The sequence below is a fragment of the Ailuropoda melanoleuca genome, chromosome 1, assembly GCF_002007445.2.
Source record: "Ailuropoda melanoleuca isolate Jingjing chromosome 1, ASM200744v2, whole genome shotgun sequence".
Taxonomy (NCBI): Eukaryota; Metazoa; Chordata; class Mammalia; order Carnivora; family Ursidae; genus Ailuropoda; species Ailuropoda melanoleuca.
The window spans coordinates 138,750,493-138,769,262 of NC_048218.1; the positions used below are offsets into that span (position 1 = coordinate 138,750,493).

An 18,770-nucleotide genomic window follows, 5' to 3' on the forward strand; every position below is an offset into this window, starting at 1 on the left:
CAGTTGCTATTTTTGTGACATTGGTAGTGAAGTGAAGAAGCAAAATGAAAATTTATTAATGGTATGAGAGAAAAATGAGAGTATTTGTAAAGCCAGACTTATTTTGCAATATAAAGGAGATTAAATCTTGAAGTTCTTACCTGGACAAATCGGAACTCTCTCCAGTTGACTGTGTTGCTAACTGATGGCAAGGAAGTGATTCCCAAGAGTACAAACAGGAAAAATCCAAGGATTCCCAAAGCTATATATGAATCATAAAGCCAGGCAGTAGAGGTGCTAAATGGATCTTCTGTCTTGGCCATTGCCTAAGAAAAATTATAAGCAATTTTTAAAAATTATATATTTTTTACAAACTGCCCAAACGTTTAAGGGGACTAAAAAATACCTCTGCATGGTAAATTTGCTCAAGATAAATTGTATGTATTTCTTAATAATCACTTGAAAATAACTGTAGAGAAAAATACATTTGGAAATGATATTTCTTGGTAGAAAAAGTAATTGGTTCTGCTGGGACTTTATTATAATAGTTGACTCCAGGAGTCATGTAGAAAGTTTTAATTGACCCTATAAATTCTAAAACAAAGTAAACATTTACTTAAACCTTCTTTACCATATGGCTTCTTGTTCCCCAAGCAAAACTTGATGTTCTCAAATGATTGTATCAGGATTGTTTTTCGGCTTTATATGCTGATTGTTCACACACACAAAGTTTGGGTTCTTTCAAGCTTATTTCTGTAGTAATACAGCATCAGGTCTGTCACACCACAGACTGAGAAAAATCAGGCCCTTAAAATGGGACTCTTACCCAAGAACTTCCCATGTATTTGTTAGAGAAATAATGTAGAGAAATCCACAGGAGTACTGTCAATGAGTTATCGACTCATAAACTTTGAGAATGCAGTAAGATTGATCAAAACCAATTATTTCCAAGCTAGAATGAATGGATAGTACTTCCTCTGGGACTGCTTTAAGACTCTCCAAGCTGATTCTCTCTGAATTTTTGACTATGCAGAAAATAGTATTTGACTTTGCTCAGAATTGTTTAGTTTTCTAGCTATTGAGGATGGCTCTCTACAAGTCAAACATTAATGAAATTATAAGCACCCTTTTGTGAATTTGTTTACCCTCCTGTGACACAGGTTTGAATAGCTCCCTTACTTAGGAGATGGTTGGTTTTGAATTCCAAAAGGAAGTAGCATGCATAAAAATAGAAGCTTGAAAACGTATTGGTTTACATTTATTGACTGCACACCCCCCACCCCCGCAAAGCATTCAAGTAAGTGTTATTAGGTTTCCTGAGCCCCCAAATCTGTCAGTTTGCCAGTATCCCAGTGAGTTCTGGGAATACACATCTGGACCCAAGTGAACCTGGGAATCTAACTTTCATTCTCAGTAGTTGTATAAGGTCTTGACTGAATTCATTTAAAAAACAAAAACAAAACAAAAACAAAAACAAAAACAAAAAACAAAAAACCAAAAACCAAAAACCAAACCAACAACAACAACAAAAAAGGAGAAAACAACCAAAACTTGACAGGAGCTCTAGTTACTTTAAAAAACAAAGATGCTTAGAAGAGTGATTTTCTATAATTGTGAAATGTAATATGATATAGCAAGCTTTCTCTTTGATTTAAGGAATTGGAGAATACAAATGAGTAGAGATTTACCTGGGTAATGGTTCTGTTTTTCAGTGTCCATCGTACATAATAACGAATAGGAATCACAAGTGTGTAGAGGACATGAAGGAAGGCAAATCCTAGTGCTACCAAGCCAAGCTGCTTTCTGCAAAGCATCCAGTGGTCAAGCCAATCTGGGAATCGGCGGTATTTTGTACCTCGGTACAGTTGCAGAATGGCAGCAATAACACCAGGAAGGTAAACCAAGGCAAGCAATGTAAGTGCTGCTATCGGAAAGATACGATTTGGAATGGAAATAGCCAAGCGAAATGTGCTATCTTTCTTGCCATTAACATAAGGGTAGATTATGTCTCTTATAACAGAGTAGAAAAAGAAGAAGATACACAAGATAGCAGACAAATAGAAGGGGAACTTCCACATTGGAAATAGTTGCAGGGGGTAGTTTTCAATTTCTTTGGCTGCCATGAGAGATCCTTGATCCAATGGAGTAAGTCCAAGAGTACGAACCATATCCATCACTCTTTGCTTGGCTTTGCTATCATTTCCGCAGACAAACACCTGGGTTAAGAATAATTAATTAATAAATAATTAAATAGTACTTATTCTCTCTTTAATAATTACTTTGAAATTCTATATAAGCACCATGCAGAACAAGGACATGCTTTTCAAACAAGGATGTCGAAGCAACATGTTTTAAACTTGCACAAATGTGCTGGATGGTTAAGTACCAGGGTTCAAGTTGAGAGTGGTTTTAAGCATATCATACTGATACAATAGGAGTTGGCTCTCCACAGGGTGGATGGTTTGATTTTTCTTCTGTATTCATGGGTGCTACATCACTTATGGATTTCTTTTCATCTCAGGGAATAAATGGAACCAGTTTCATACAATGTGATGGGAATGGAAAGGATAACCATCAACAATCTGTGTTGTTTTTTCGTACTTACATGAGGCCTCTGGAGCCTGACACCATCGGGTTCCAACAAACTAAAAGCTGAAAGTGCCGACAATGGGAAATAAGTCACAACAATCGACTACTTTACTTGGTTAAACCCAAGAAAATTATCCATGGCACGTATTAGCAAACAGAAATGTTTAGTGGATATTTTATTTTGGAATTCTATTTTGGCATGTTTGAGTTAAGTGCACATTCACTTTTTTTTTTTAAAGATTTTATTTATTTATTAGAGAGAGAGAGACAGAGATAGTGAGAGAGAGCACCAGCAGGGAGAGGGAGAAGGAGGCTCCCTGCTGAGCAAGGAGCCCAATGTAGGGCTCGATCCCAGGACCCTGGGATCATGATCTGAGCTGAAGTTAGATGCTTAACTGACTGAGCCACCCAGGCACCCCAACACATTCACTTTTTAAAGATTGAGTGTCAGTTAATCATTTATTCTTACCTGCCGATTTGCATCCAGTGCTCCTGACTGGAGAGCCCAGGCAGAGATGGTGTTAAATGCTTTCACTACGTGGGCTCCAGGCACCAACTGAGCAAGGTACTCTGCATTAGATTCTGGATACTGATTGATTTTGAGGTTGTTGCTGATGTCGACCAATATTTTTCCTTTGAGCACCTCAGTGAGTTCCTTGAGAAAATCATAATGCTCTCTGTGGACTGCTATGATTACGATGTCCGATTTCTGGGCTGCTTCTGAATAGCTGAAGACCTCTGCACCGCTGGGCAGCAAACTGGATTTGTGTGGGTTTCTACTTCCAAAAACAATAGAATAATCACACTGGAGCATTTTAAGTGCCAGTGATCTTCCAAAATCTCCAGTTCCAAAAATACATACAGTCTCTTGGTTTTCTGAAGAATTCATAGTAGAAGGAAATACATCTGTAGAAGTTTTTTCCATGACTGGAAGAGGATAACAGAAATAGCCAATGAAATATGAATGCTTAACATGGAAAAAATATTGTCATATATATTCTCATATGTGTCTGATTGAACAAAATCACTGGTCAAAAACTTCTGTTCGATAAAGAGACAGTGAAAAACCAGGACACTTATTGGTGGATGCTTTAAACTCTGGGTATGTGTTGCAATGATACTGCCTTTGTCCAACATTGAACAGTTCCAAGTGTTCTCAGAGCAAAATCTCGCAAAGGATGTGCTAGTAAGAAAACTGTACAGCCAATTTACCTATGTTTCATGATACAAAAAATCCTAAATAAAACATTAGCAAACAGAATCTAGCTGCTTGTAAAGAGAAAATGCACAGTGATCAAATGAGGATTATTCAAGGAATGGAAAGATGAGTTCTGTAAATTCAATATTCAATCTATTAATTAAATTCAATATTCAATTAATTAAATTCCATCTATTAATATAGCTTACCATATTAGAAGATTTAAGGAGAAAAATACAATCATATTTGTGTATGCTAAATGGGCATATGTTAAAATTTGACATTTATTTTTGACTCATAGTAAAAAAGGAACAGATAGGTATTTCCTTAACATATAATCTCTCTCAACCTAAAATCTAGTATCTAACTTTAAAAGAGAATTATCAAAAAAAAAAAGATTACTAGAAACAATCCCAATAAAGTTATAAGCCAGACGACCATAAGGCAGAAGAACATATCTGCTTTGACCACTTTAGTTATTATTGTTTAGAAATTCTAGGTAACACAACTAGATTACAGAAAAAAATTTGAAATATAGAAATTCACAAGGAGTTGTGGATGTTGAAACTATAGTCTTGGAAAACTCAAGAAAGTCAACTGAAGAAGCACCATACATATAAAATCAATCCAACATCTTGTTTAGGAACCTAATTAATATCAATATTCTTCACATACTAAGAAAAATTAGTTTGAAGATTTAATAGAAGAAGGGGTCCTACTTAAAGCTGCAACAAAATAGAGAAAATATTTAAGAATAAGCTAAACAAGATAACAAGACAGGTACAAGATATATCTGAAGAAAAATGTAAAATTCCCTTAAGACCCAGAGAAAATTTATGTAAATGGAAAGGTACAGCATGTTCCTGGATGGGCAGGCTCATATGCCGTTGTCAGTTTTCCCTGATTTAATCTCCAAATTCTGAAAAACAAAGTAATGACGAGGGGGTAAGTTCTATTAAATATTATAAAGCTAAAAAATGAAATAATATGGCAGCGTCACAGGAATAGAAAATGTTCAGTGAAATAGAGTAAAAAATACAGGAATTGACCTAAGCGCATACAATAAAGATGTTATTTCAAGTCAGTGAGAAGAAGATGGATTATTCAGGAGCAAATATTGGGATGACTAAATAGCCGATTGGAAGAAAAAGTTGAATCTATATGTCATACTCCCCTCCAAGATAAACTTAAAATATATTAAAATTTAAGTTATGTATGTATGTATCTATTTAAGTAAAACTATAATAAAACTAGAAGGAACCATGGAGAATTCTTTTATAACTTTAGAGGGAAAAGGCCCTTTTCCTATACCACAAATCTCTGAAACCACTAAAGACTAGAGGGATAAATAAAAATGCAAAGTATCTCTCTCAACCTAAAATTTAGTATCTAACTTAAAAGTAAAAATTGTCATATATATTACATATATGTGATTACATAAAAATAAATAATACCTGCAAAGCAGAAACTACTCTAAGCAAAGTCAGCAGATCATCAACAAACAGCAAAAAATATTTTTAACTCCTACAAATTAAAAAAAAAAATTGCCCAATAGAAAATCAGGCAAAGGATATAAGTTGACTTTCATCTTAAGCTGATATAACATAGTAAAAAAAATCTTAATCTTATCAAAAATAAAAGAAATGCAAGTTAAAACTAAACTGAAATACTGTTATAAAGCATGTGAGTTACTTTTTAAAAGCTTTTGAAATTTAAATTAAAAACAAACCAAATAAAAGTTCTCAAAGTTCCTACGGTCCAATAAGATAATTTAGGTTATTTTGGAGAATATTATTTTTCCTTTCAGTAATGAATTTTTCTCAAAAAATTATTTATTTTAAATAACATTTATTATTTAGTGTAAATTTTCAGTTAACCTTTTCCTTTCTTTCTTTCTTTTCTTTTTTGGGTCTGTTTGTTCAATAACACATCCCCGGTGCTAACAAGAGCACTGAGTATGATGGACTAGGCACTTCTTGACGAAATTTGTTGAGTGATATTAGAAAGATGGAACGTAGATGTTGGAAGAAGCTGTTTGCTCTGTGTGCCAGGCACAGTGTGGGGCACATAATGAAGAGGAAGTTGAGTGATTAAAGCGTAACCCCTGGGAAGAATAAGGGAGAAGGAGAGAAGTCGGGAGGATGTTGTAAAGATATTGCTTCTTTCATCTGAATGGGTTTAAAGGAACCCTCAGTGAATTTGCTGTGGAATTTTAAACCAGATGTAGTCACTATTCAGTTCTTACATGGTGGATTTCCTGCCAATTGAAGAGCAGAGGAAGCTTGCACCTTTTTAATGTGATTTCAGAAATTTGCCCTTTCCATTGCAGCGTATGGAAAATACTTATATTCTTACCTGAGCTTACCCAAAGGTGTGTGCCTCTATCACAAGCAGACCATTTAGAGCTTTGTAGGTCATGAGAAGTCATTGGAAGAAATGGACAGGAAATATAAGACTTCCCTGTACTTCTACAGAAACTTTTTGAATAACTGAATTCATCACCACAACTGAATCATTTTTAGAACTAGCTGGTGACTGGTATCCTAACCTGAGTCAGAGAAGGGCATGAGCATATGTGGAGGAGCACCTGAAGATGATACAGGGCCTCTCATATGGAAACACAGCGGGGCCTTTGGGAAATTCCTCATAGCATCTACAAATGCAAACTAGTTTAACAATTTATAATGTAAATTGCTAAATTTGTAATATAAGTTGTTAATCAGTTAACACCAGTTATTAGAACTCAAACTGGTGAATGATGCCTTGATTATGGTGAAAGTATTCCAAGAATGACAGTTGGCTGGCTATCCTCACACTTTTTATACAGTGTTTCTCCCTCATATATTATTTTTCTCTCTCTTATATCCAGATGAACATTTGCAAGCAAAATACAGATTTGATAAGGTTACCAGTGTCCTGTAATGAGATGGATGATATCTTTATTGACATATTTTCACTTGGATTATGTTAATCATTGCAAAGAGAGAGTGATTCCAGACTCTATTTTGACAATTTGGCTACTACCTTAATTTATTCTAACCTGTCATAAACTTTAAAAAAAATGGAGATATTAACTAAACAGCACTATTTTTTTGTTCCAACTCTTAGCACTATCAGCTTGGGTAAGTTACTCAAACTCTTGGTGTCTCAGTTTCATCATCTTTCAAATGAAAGATTGATAGTACCTATTTTGGAGACTTTGTGAGGATTAAATGAATTAATGTATCTATTTTTTTCTTAGGGAGGGAGAGAGAGAGAGAAAAAAAAAGGGAGATGGTGCGGGGTTGGGGGGGGAGAGAGAATCCCAGGCAGGCTCCACATCCAGCGTGGAGCCCCATGAGAGGCTGGATCTCACAATCCTGAGATCATGACCTGAGCCAAAATCAAGAGTCAGATGCTTAACTGAATGAGCCACCCAGGTGCCCCATGAATTAATGTATCTTAAAACAGTTCTTGAGACATAGTAAATGCTCAGTAAATTGGCTATCATTAACAGATTATTCAAATAATCTAGTGATTTTCTATTTTCCAATCTATTGATTAACTAATTAATGTAACCTTTATATAAATTCTATAAATTAAGGGTTAATTATGCTTCTATAATTGATTATTGGAAATATATAAAATTTATCTGAAATAGCATTCAATAATTCTTAAGAAGTTTCTGCTTTCCCCTCTTATTTCTTATAAATAAAACCCTATATGAAATGGCTTAGAACATGAGTTTATTAAAACACAAATGTATAAATAGGTCAAGTGTGAATTTCTCTCATTTGTAATTCTTACTCATTTTATATTTCTCTCTTAAAATTCAGCTTGGCAATCCAGTGTAACACACTTGGGCTCTTACATCAACCATTGAAATTATTTTCACTTTCTTAAACTTTCAGAGACATCACTGGGCAAATTGTAGATACAAAGACAGTAAGGAGAAATTAAAATATCACTGATTGACTTAGAAAGAAATATAGTCATTCCATTAGGCAATTAATTACTCCTTATCAAATTATAGAAGTTCTACGGTTGATAATTGTGTTGGCCACATCTTGAGCTCCTCTTCAAATCCTCTGGGTTCTATTTCTAGTTATTGGGCAGTAATGGAGCTCTGCTGAACTTCCACTGCCTAACAGAAGCTCGCTTTGGGGACCCACATCTCGCATCTCCTGATTATTTTCCTGAGGCCTCTCTGATACCTGTACCCGCTTTGCATTCATGTATGTATGACCCATGGGGCTACCATAGCCAATGGGGGTTGGGACTCCGTGAATAAGTGCTTACCTTTCATCTTCTGGCACTCAGTTCTGATACATTTTATAAGGCTCCTCAGAAAGTCCTAGTGGAATAGAGCACCACTCCTCTGTAGGGGTGGGTGGCCAACTTAATGTTCTCTCCTTCGATCTTTCTCACGCTCCTGGTTTATGCCCCTTGCCCCTCACTCCTGCTCCTTGGAATCACTTCCCTGGTAAACTATCTGCATGCAAACCTTTGTCACTGGCTCTGCTTACAAATCAACCCAGGATAATGCAACATTTTGATTATTATTATTTTTTCTAGAAAAAGAAAAATGATCAGACCTCAGGTTCCCATAACTGGGATGATGAAATTACATGTCAAAAATAAAAAGTTAGTCATTGTTTGGAAGAATTTCATTCTGAACTCTTGGAAAAAAATTCTAATAATAGGAGTTCATAAAAATGAGATGTATGCATAATTGAAACCACAAGGGAGATCAAGCTGAGTGTTCGTTTTACAGTATGTACTATATAAAGAAGGAAGTTACGCCTATTTCAGACTATTTGTAATTCAGAATAGCTCCTATGTGTAAACATGGATTTATGGAAGGAGTAAGATTTCTTATGCAATGACTTAAAAAGTTTCCTAATCTTATTTTACTCTTAGACATAGAAGGAAGGAATAAAGAAAATAAGAAAGGTGGAACACAGGAAGCAATTATTAAGGGAGAGGGGGGGTTCAGATAGTTAAAACATAACATGGTGATTTTTTTCCTTCTGCTCTTTACAGACCTCAGTTCTGTAACAGGAAACACAACAAGAATACTGCCTGGATTGGAAAATCTCCAGGACCGATTTTGCATCTCCCAGAGAGGCTCCTCGAGAGGGGGGTCAAGATAGGTAAAGTGATCGCACTGGGTGTTCATATAGATTAAGAAGTTGGTAACCAACAGTACAGATGCAAAGATGGCAAAGATGAGCTTGAAGTGCCATGGGAGCAGCAGCAAGAGAAGCGCGCGTGTGTGTGTGTGTGTGTGTGTGTGTGTGTGTATGTGTGTGCACGTGTGTGAGGGGCGTAAGAGGGGGAAGCAGGTGTGGGTCATGTAGATCCCACCCATCAGTCTGCAGATCCCACCCCAGGCCTGGGGAACCTGAGGCGGCATTCTTCTGGGATATTCCAACGAAGCATCCTTTGAGGATGTTAGCGCTTGTCTGGCTTTTGCGGTTTACTTCTATCACCTCCCAGAGGTCAGAGATTAGAGGTCCCGGCCACTCCCAATTTAAGAGATTTCTAGTGTATTAAAAACATGGAAATGTCCAAACAAGATAACAAAAATTGCATATTTTAAATGTTTATACTTAACACATCAATGCTACTAACAAAATACTCATTTTATTTAAAATAATTATAGATGCAGAGGAAGTCGTAGAGATAAACAAGAGGTTCCTGTGCATCCTTCATTTGTTCTCATGGTTACATTGCACATAGCTATAGAGAGATATCGAAACTGGGAACCTGACATTGGTGTAACGTGTGCAGATAGTTCTATGTCATTTTATCCCATAAGTAGGTCCATGGCTCCACTGGGGCAATCAGGATACAGGGTGCCACCCTGTGATTGTCATACTTACCCTCTTCTCTGCTCTCCTAACCCCTGGAAGCTATCCATCTGTTCTCTAAATCTATAATTTTGTCATTTTGGGAATGTTTTATAAATAAAATCACACAAAATGTGATCTTTTCACAAAAATGGCTTTTTTTTTTTCACTTCACATAATGCCTTTGAGATCCATCCAAGTTGTAAGCCTATCAGTTGGTTCCTTTTTATTGTCCAGTAGCGGTCCACTGTATGGACTTCCTCAGTTGCTTATTTGTTAACTATATGCCCTGTTTGGTGAAAAGTCATCTTGTCTTCTGACATTTTCTACTTGGAGTTTTGTTTTTTCACTGTTGAATTTTTATATATTCTAGATATGAGTTCTTTGTCAGATATGTGGTCTTCAAATATTTCCTCCAGCTCTGTAGCTTGTATTTTCATCATCCTAACAGGGCTATTGACAGAGCAGAAGTGTTTAATTTTGATTAAATTTTATATATTGCTTTTTTTCTTTCATGGATTGTGCTTTTCATTTCATATCTAGGAATTCTTCACTTAGCCTTTGGTCCTGAATACTTTTTCCTCAAAACTTGATAGTTTTATATTTTACATTTAAATCCATTATCCATTTTTAGTTAATTTTTGTATAAAGTCTGAGGCTTGAGCCAAGTTCATTTTTTTTTTTGCCTGTGAATATCTAATTACTTCCTTATCAGTTGTTTTAAAGACCATCCTTCTTTCATTGAATTGCTTTTGTACCTTTGTCGAAAATCAGTCGTCTGCACGTGTGGCTCTATTTCTGGGCTCTCTATTCTGTTCCATTGATCAATGTGTCTACCCTCTGCCAATTCTACACAGTTTTGATGACTTAAAATTAGGTAGACTGATTCTACCACTTTATTATTTTTTTAATTTTCAGAATTGTTTTAGATATTCTAGTTCCTTTGCATTTCAGTGTAGGTTTTAAGATAATCTTGTCCATAGCTAAAATTGTATATTTTAAATGCTTATACTTAACAAATCAGTGGGTTTTGGCATATTCCAAAAATACGATGCAACCTATTTGGTTTGTTTAGGAGATAATCACAGTCTGTGTTACGATATTAATTCACGTTAAAGCATAATAGCAGTGTACAGTTATCTGATAAATAGATACGAATCTAAAGTTTTATAATGGACTTCTTTTCATCCTAAGACAGTATATTTTTGTATATGCATAGCCCTCATTTGGAGAATACATCAAAATAAAATTTTTAAGTCCCTTGTGTATTAGCAGCCAGGGGCAAATTGACCTTTCTCCCCTTTCTTTGCCCTGGAATAGATCCTATTCTTCATTCCTCTTAGTAAGTAGAACAGGAATCAACAACCCAACCATGCCACTTCTAAGAGGTGGGCACATTCTTGCCTTTCTTTTGGAAAACAGGCCATTTGTTTCTCCTCTTCACAGAGTGAAGAGGAAAATATGTAAATACTTATGAATATAAGACCATTTGTAAAAATGGGAAGAGGAAAGAAAATCTTCCCCTCTCTCTCAGATGCAGATAGACCGGAAAGGAAATATTAAGCTTCATGAATCCTCTTATATCTTTTATTCTGAGAAATTTATAGAAAATACAAATTAAGGTAAATTCTTGTATAGAAAGATTCAATCTTAGTTATACACAGTATAGTATTATTTGTTTTTCAGCTTACCCAATTTTACATATTTATACAAACTAAAAATGCAAAAAAAAAAGCTTCTCTAAAAAAGTTTAGCAGTAATCATGAAAAGGACTATAGAGACAAAACTATCATCACAACACACAATTTCAGGTAATAGAAATAGTGTGGTGGGAACCATAAAGAACTATAAGTAGGCAAAGAAGAACCCACTTATAGAATTTTGGTCTGGGTGGGAATGCAGGGAGAGGAGCCATGATGGTGGTACCGACAGACAGACAGACAGACAGATGTCTTCCTGGCACTCTTTCCAGACTTTTGTTCTACCATCAAAGCAACTTCTTAGAATCACTAAGGTTATAAGATGCAAATACAACCACAAAGGGTTACACTGGAAACCAATGGTTCTCAACCCTGGTGCACATTAGAATCACATAGAGAACTTTTATAAAATATAGATGACCAAACTCTTGGAGAGTCTCAATCAACTGGTCTAGGGTAGAGCCCAGGCATTCCCCCCCCCCCACAAAAATCTTGTGAGTCAAGATTGTGATAATTTTGTTGAGTCAAGATTGTGAACCATTGCCTGTTAGCTTTCAGTTTATGGCCTGCTACAGTGGTTCTCTTCCCTGGTCACACATTAAAATCAGGTAGGTAGATATTAAATGCTAGGACACCACCCCATAAGATTCTGAATCAGTTGGTCTGAGGTAGACCCCAGACATCTGTATTTTAAAAACCAAAAAACCAAAGAAAACAATGAAAACCCCAACCCAAACAAGCAAGCAATTCTAAGGAGCACTCAGGACTGAGAACCACTGCAAATGAAAAAAGATAAGCCTATCTTTTTTGGAGAGGGACGGTGGGGACAGAAAAGGCAGAGAAGAAAGCAGGGTGTTGATGAGGTTATGGGGGGGGTGGCAGGAATGTTTTACCGGCTTTACAACAACTTTTCCTGTGAAATAGTTATCGGCTGAGTCTGAGAGGTTAGAATTCCTATTTTTATGAAAACCAGAGGCAAGAATGAGTGTGTAGCCTCACAGGGAAGAGGATCAAGGGAGCCAGACTGGGCTTGGTGTCAGACTGCAGGGAGGCTTCACTCTGTAACTGTCTCAAGGAAATCCTGACAAGTTCTTCTCCATGAGGCACAAAGTCCATTGGATCAAATCCCCCCACCGATCTCCTAGAGTACTCCTGAATACCAACTCTCACAGAGGGCTGCACACTCCCTGCTTTATCATTTGGATGAAATCATTATTAAAGATATTCCCCACTTAAGAATTCAGCTTTGAATTCTGAAATGATTGTTTATCCTACATGTTGAATTCTTCCACAGATAGTATCCCCACTGGATGCACACGCTTCCACGGCGGCTGTAGGACACAAATCCAGTGATCCTGGTTGGCCCCTTCTGGGGAGTTAGAATACAAATAACGCTTTTAAACTCTATAAGATGTGACACGATTTTTCATTTTAATTTGAGGCCTGTAAATAGGGACTTTTTTTTTTTAATCCTTCCTTCTGTTTTATTATTCCTTCTGAATTTCAACCTGAGAGCCCTACATGACTTGACAACATATTTGTAATGAGCTGAAGCCCATCCATCAAATATTTCCTTTCATTACAAGGCATAGGGGCAGGAGGGAGTTCTGCAACTCTGCCAGTCTTTCTGTGATTAGAACATTTGTTTTAATATATCCCAGGGACAAATGGAAAGCAAAAAATATTTTTAAAAATTTAAAACCTTCCACTAACACATGAACCCCTCCAATTTATTCGCTGAGCTATTTCTATACTTAGTAAGATCAAGGTTCTTCAGAGAAAGCAAGCATATTCACATTAAGCCCATATCCTTTTCTGACAGGTATATATTATTGCAGCAAAAGCAGAAGACCTTGGCTTAAAAAAGACCTCTGATTGCGGTTTATGAAAAATGTAATATGTCTATAATCAATGGATATATCTACTAATTCTTTTATTTTGACATTCAGTCTTCAGTGTCCATATGTTTTTTGAAAATATAATAGTATATTTATTTTAACCTTTGTATTAGAAGTACCTCTGTTAGTAATAGTCACAGACTAACATATCTAGCATCTAATGCATTTAACCTAAATAACCAGCCAACTGCAGATTGGTTGCTGAAAAACTGGTAAATTATATCAATTGTTTTGTAAGAAAATGTTATTTATCTCATAGCAACCAAGTTTACTGATGATTCATTTTTATGCAAGCAGATAGAATAATACAAAAGGAAACTCTAGTCTTAACTTGTACGGTTTGATCAGGTCACAAGAGCATAACTAAATCTAACCTTTGCATTAATGTTCTATAGGGACATATATTTCCTCAGGAATTGCTAATAAATAGAACTAGGTACGGCCTGTGCTATAAGTACAATGATTCTGGTAGTAACATTTCACTGCCACCCAATGAATTTCCAAGACAACAAGGAGATGCAGATCTCTGTTATCTATTTTAATTGTACTTTAAAAGAAAAATTATTTATTTTTAATGTAAGGTCTTTGTGAAATTCTAGTTTATTCAAAAATCTTATTAATACGTGTTTTCATATTTCTATCTCAGCTGCATCTGTTAAGATAGATGAATGAAGATTGTACTCTGATTCCCTGGCCAAAAATTTTATCATGTAGGTTCATTATCCACTGACTATGTTGGTTTGTTCATTTGATTAAAGCCTGGGGCTCATGACAACAAGGTCAGGAATTCAGTGTTGTCTGAGTTAATTTGCCTTGACTTCTATTTACCTTCTAAATGCAGAACAACTTCTTAGGAATCTGTAGTTCACCAAAGATTCAGCATCAGGACAGAACCTGGGCTGCCACCACCAGAAAAACAACTCTATCTCACTGATTATGTGGCATTTGGCTTGTACATACTACGTGAGCATTTGCTTATTGGATAATTTGGTGTTTGCAATAGGCCACTTAATATTTAGTGTCAGTTTGTCAGTTAGTGGATTTTGCTTTTTCTAGGACTACTGTGGCCAGAGATATTCAGCAAGAGATTTGATCATTTCCACTTTTTTTTTGGTATTGAAGATTTTATTGATTTATTTGAGAGAGTAAGAGAGAGTGCACATGACAGAGAGACCACCAGCAGGGGAGAGGGGCAGAGGGAGAGAGAGACGCAGACTCCCCGCTGAGCAGGGAGCCTTACTGGGGGCTCCATCCCAGGACCTGGAGATCATGACCTGAGCCTAAGGCAGACTTAACCAACTGAGCCACCCAGGTGCCCCTGATCATTTCAATTTTGAATAAACTTTATTTCAGTAAATTTCCTACGAATAGTCATTTATCTTCATATAGAGGCCACTAAGAATTATATGAATATTGATAATTGCTAAATAAGTTTGGGGGTAGAGGAGTTTTTCTGTGGATCTGATCCCACTCCGAAGTCCCTGCTGATGAATCCCCATTCTGCTTCATATTATCTACTTACCATTTATTAGAAATCTCCTGGGGGTGGGGCACCTGGGTGGCTCAGTTGGTTGAGTGTCCAACTCTTGGTTTCTGCTTGGGTCATGATCTCAGGGTCTTGCAATCAAGTCTGCCCGCCCCCCTTGGGCTCTGTGCTCAGCATGGAGTCTGCTAGAGAGTCTTTCTCTCTTCCTCTGCCCCTCCCCCGGCTCGTGAATGCACATACTTTCTCTCTCAATAGATAAATAAATCTTAAAAAAAAAAAAAAAAGAGATCTCCTGGGAGCGATTTACGCATTCTTAGGAATATAGTCTCCTTCATCTTTGGGGTATCATTTTCTATTTCTAAGCTGGCTCTCAGAGGCAAGGACTCCCCAGTGGCCATAGTGCCTCTAATGTTTGCCAAGACCCATCAGCTTGAGCTTCAGGGCAGGATCTGGCCTTGCAGCCATTCCTTGTCTTACCCCAGGGAACAAAGTGCTCTTGAAACTCCCTTCCTCTTCCTTGTTATATTCTGATATACACGCTTGAGAGCTGTGCTAGTTGATAGATATTTGTTTTTAATGAGAGAGCTCCTTCCTTTAAATTCCTTGGTTTTCAGTCTCAGCTCTTTTCAATGGTTTGGCTAGAGGTTGGCTTGCCAGGTAAGGGCTTGAAATCAGCCATGGTGGGAGTTTCCACATCATGGAGATCAGCAATGCTATAAATCAGGACTTTTTTTTTTCCTTAGAGAACCATTTACCAGCACTCTACTTCTTTCCCTCCTTCTCATTTCCTCTCCCCAAGAATGGCATGTGACCAGGGAAATGGGAAAATAATTTGGCCGATAGTATGATACACTTTTCCAGTCCTGTTTGCAACTTAGGCCTAAATCTCTTTCCTAGGGACCTCCCTTCTCGGAAGGGGCTTTAATGAAAACAGGGTCCGTGTTCGCTCCCTCTTACCCCAGCAAAGGGCCTACACCCTCTCCGCCCCACACATGGAATGAACACAATGCTGGCTGTGAATCTGATCCTTCTAGGCTCCTGCTTCCCTCAGGGAGATAGAGACAGGGGCCTCTTTGTGTACTGCCATCCCCAAACACATACCTTCCCATTTTCCAGATATGCCTCAAGAATGCATAATTGGGGATCACAGTCTGGGAAAACCAAAGGCAACTGGCACCTTTCATCATTAACTGAACAGAACGATTTACCAACCTGTGAGCTGCTTTCTCCTCAACATCCCTTCCTTTCCTATGAAGAAATAACTGGCAGCATAATCTTTTTTTTTTTTTTTTTTGTATAAGAATTTCTTGCTATAACTTAATTCTTTTGAACTGTTCACTAGGCTTTATATTTTATGACATGCTTTCAGGTATTAACGAAAGGCTAACGTATTTTACTTAAGTTAAACTAATTAAAACCTTTAAAATTCAATATTCCAATTTTCATGACCTCAGTTAAATGCCTTAATCATATTATATCACTCTTTAAAATGAATTAGACTCTAAAGTATTATAGTTACAATTTTTTTTATGAAACTTACCCAGTATAGCAACATAATAAGGCTACTAAAATAAAGGTTAATGAAAAGAAACACCAAGGTTCTTGCCATTTCTTCTTTCTTTTAAAAAATACTTATAATCATTCCCACTATTTGTTTTATATGTACTGTACAGGACACAGCAAGCTCATACTTCTCCTCAAATGGCAAGTAGTCGAAATCTGGACACTTTGACCTTAAGTAATACAGTGCCCGGGGCATCTGGGCTCATAACCTGCTACATCCATAAGGGTTTGCATATTCCAAAAACCAAAATCATTTTGATCAATGTCTTGGTAGGGTTTCATGTTTTCAGTAAACTTTTTGAACAGACTCTGTGCTGGGCACTGTGTTGTGCTCCAGGCTTGGGGATGATGTAGAAACAGAATCAAACTGCTGTAATGCGATGTGTAAGGACCGAAGCATAGGAAGGTGCACAGTGCTCCCCACGTTAAAGAATGGGCACGAATTTATGTGGGAAACAGGACGAGAAAGTATACCGTCTGTGCAGAATGGCTTCAGCCATTGTTTAACCTGTGCTCAAAGCTCTTTCCATACTCTGTAAAAAGAGCAGGTCTAGATGAAACATGCATGATTAGTGTGGACCGTTAATTGCCCCCTTGTATTCCCAGCATTGGTGCCATCGTCATTGACCACCTGACTGGAGCCCCTGCTATTTTTCTCCCTTCAGTATTTGGAGCTGAGGCAAAAGAGAGTACCTAGTTTGTGTTCTAATAACCTTCTATAAGACCTGATATATAGTTATATTGCTACCTCTTAGGTTTCTTTTTTTTCCCCCAAAATTATAGTTCCTAACTTTTCAAATTGGCCTTTGCACACATTTTTTTTTCCTTTTAAGATGAAAAGTGGACTTTACTTCAGTCTGACATTAGGATTGCTCATACAGTCTACATTTAAAAGAAATATATTTCTCTCAAAAGAAGTTTTCAGAAATCTGTGGCCATCAAAAGTACAGTGTGGTAAGAACTCTCACACGTGGTGTAACAGACTCTTCTGGGACATTGTGGAGAAGCATTTGAATCAGAATGTCAATGTCCTGCCTAGTTAGAGTGGAAATACTTCTAGTAGAATAGTACCTTTTTTTTTTTTGGTAGTGATATATTTCTGAAAGATGATCTTCAAACAGTATAAGAATTCTTTGTTCTCTCTTTTTTTATGATTTTGGAAGAACAAATTGTTTTTGTGTATAGGTCTGGTATGTTTTCTTATCATGCATTGTTTTAAGCATTAATTATCCTTTAGCTAGTTACTTGGCTTTATTCCTTCCAGGACTGATTTCTTCTCTTCTCTTCTCTTTTCTTTTTTCTTTTCTTTTCTTTTCTTTTCTTTTCTTTTCTTTTCTTTTCTTTTTTTCTTTTCTTTTCTTTTCTTTTTTTTCCTTTCTTTCTTTCTTTCCTTTCCTTTCCTTTCCTTTCCTTTCCTTTCCTTTCCTTTCCCTTTCTTTTCTTTCTTTCTTTCTTTCTTTCTTTCTTTCTTTCTTTCTTTTTCTTTCTTTCTTTCTAAGATTTTATTTATTTGACAGAGAGAAAGACAGCCAGGGAGAGAGGGAACACAAGCAGGGGCAGTGGGCGAGGAAGAAGCAGGCTCCCAGCAGAGGAGCCTGATGTGGGGGCTCGATCCCAGGGATCCAGGATCATGTCCTGAGCTGAAGGCAGATGCTTAAAGACTGAGCCACCCAGGCACACCCAGGACTGATTTCTTGTCAACAAAAGAACAAGTGCTAATTCAGATCATTTTGGAAATGTCCTAAAAGTCATTCAGAATATCTTGAGTAGGTTTGACACATCATGCAAAACTGTTCAGAAAGTCTTCATCATTAACTAATGACTCATTTTCTTTGGATTTACAAAGAACAGTCAAATAGGTGAGTTCAGATCTCTTGTCTTTGTAAAATCTTATTTCTTATTTCTGGAGGACTAGAACTTCAAAAACAAACAAACAAACAAACAAACACAAAAAACCTCCCACCCAGAAAACTACATTATTCATAGCCTGTGTAGAATCTTACAGTAAGAATTATAGATAGATGGGGGTGCAGGCACTTAGCAAATGACCTCCTTCTTGGAGGACAACCCAGAGGAAATGAACTACAAGGTACCCTAGCAAGTCTTCAAGTTTGAAGGGTGATTAGGTACATATATTTGACAATAGCTTATTAGCCTTCTTAAGATTTTAAAAGGAAATGATCTTTAAATAGCAGTTGACAAAAGATCCAAATGATTTATAAAGAGAACCAGATGGTGAGGATCACGAAGCGTTGGATTGTGTTTCTGTGGGAGACTGCAGAATCAGCTACTTGGGAGACTTTAAAAGGAGAATTTATGTCGTTTTAGTAATGGCATTAATGGTAGTTGACCAGGGGTGGTCCTTTAGGAGACAGGGAAGAGCAGAGTGACTGCCCAGGGTTGCTTCAATTTTGAAATTCTATGACATACACATCTATTTTTCTTAAAACTGTTCAGAACAAGGCTCAAGGCTCAGGGTTTTCAATCTATTACCAGGCTTATCAAAATTTATTTGGTTACTTCTAA

At 36.9% G+C, this 18,770-nt stretch overlaps 1 protein-coding gene across 9 annotated transcripts in view; it reads right to left on the reverse strand.

Moving 5' to 3' along the window:
• The window catches only part of STEAP4 (STEAP4 metalloreductase), a 36,636-nt gene that overhangs the window by 16,233 nt on the left and 1,633 nt on the right, over positions 1-18,770 (reverse strand). For all 9 annotated transcript variants that reach the window (XR_004627463.1, XR_004627466.1, XR_004627460.1 and 6 more), the window contains exons 2-4: positions 3,038-3,495; positions 1,668-2,195; positions 141-305 (exon numbers count right to left, since the gene is read on the reverse strand). Coding sequence is in view for 3 of the 9 variants with exons in the window: in XM_034667504.1 (XP_034523395.1) it covers positions 141-305; positions 1,668-2,195; positions 3,038-3,493 (1,149 nt within the window). In the remaining 6 variants the exon portion in view is untranslated. The remainder of the gene's footprint in view (positions 1-140; positions 306-1,667; positions 2,196-3,037; positions 3,496-18,770) is intronic.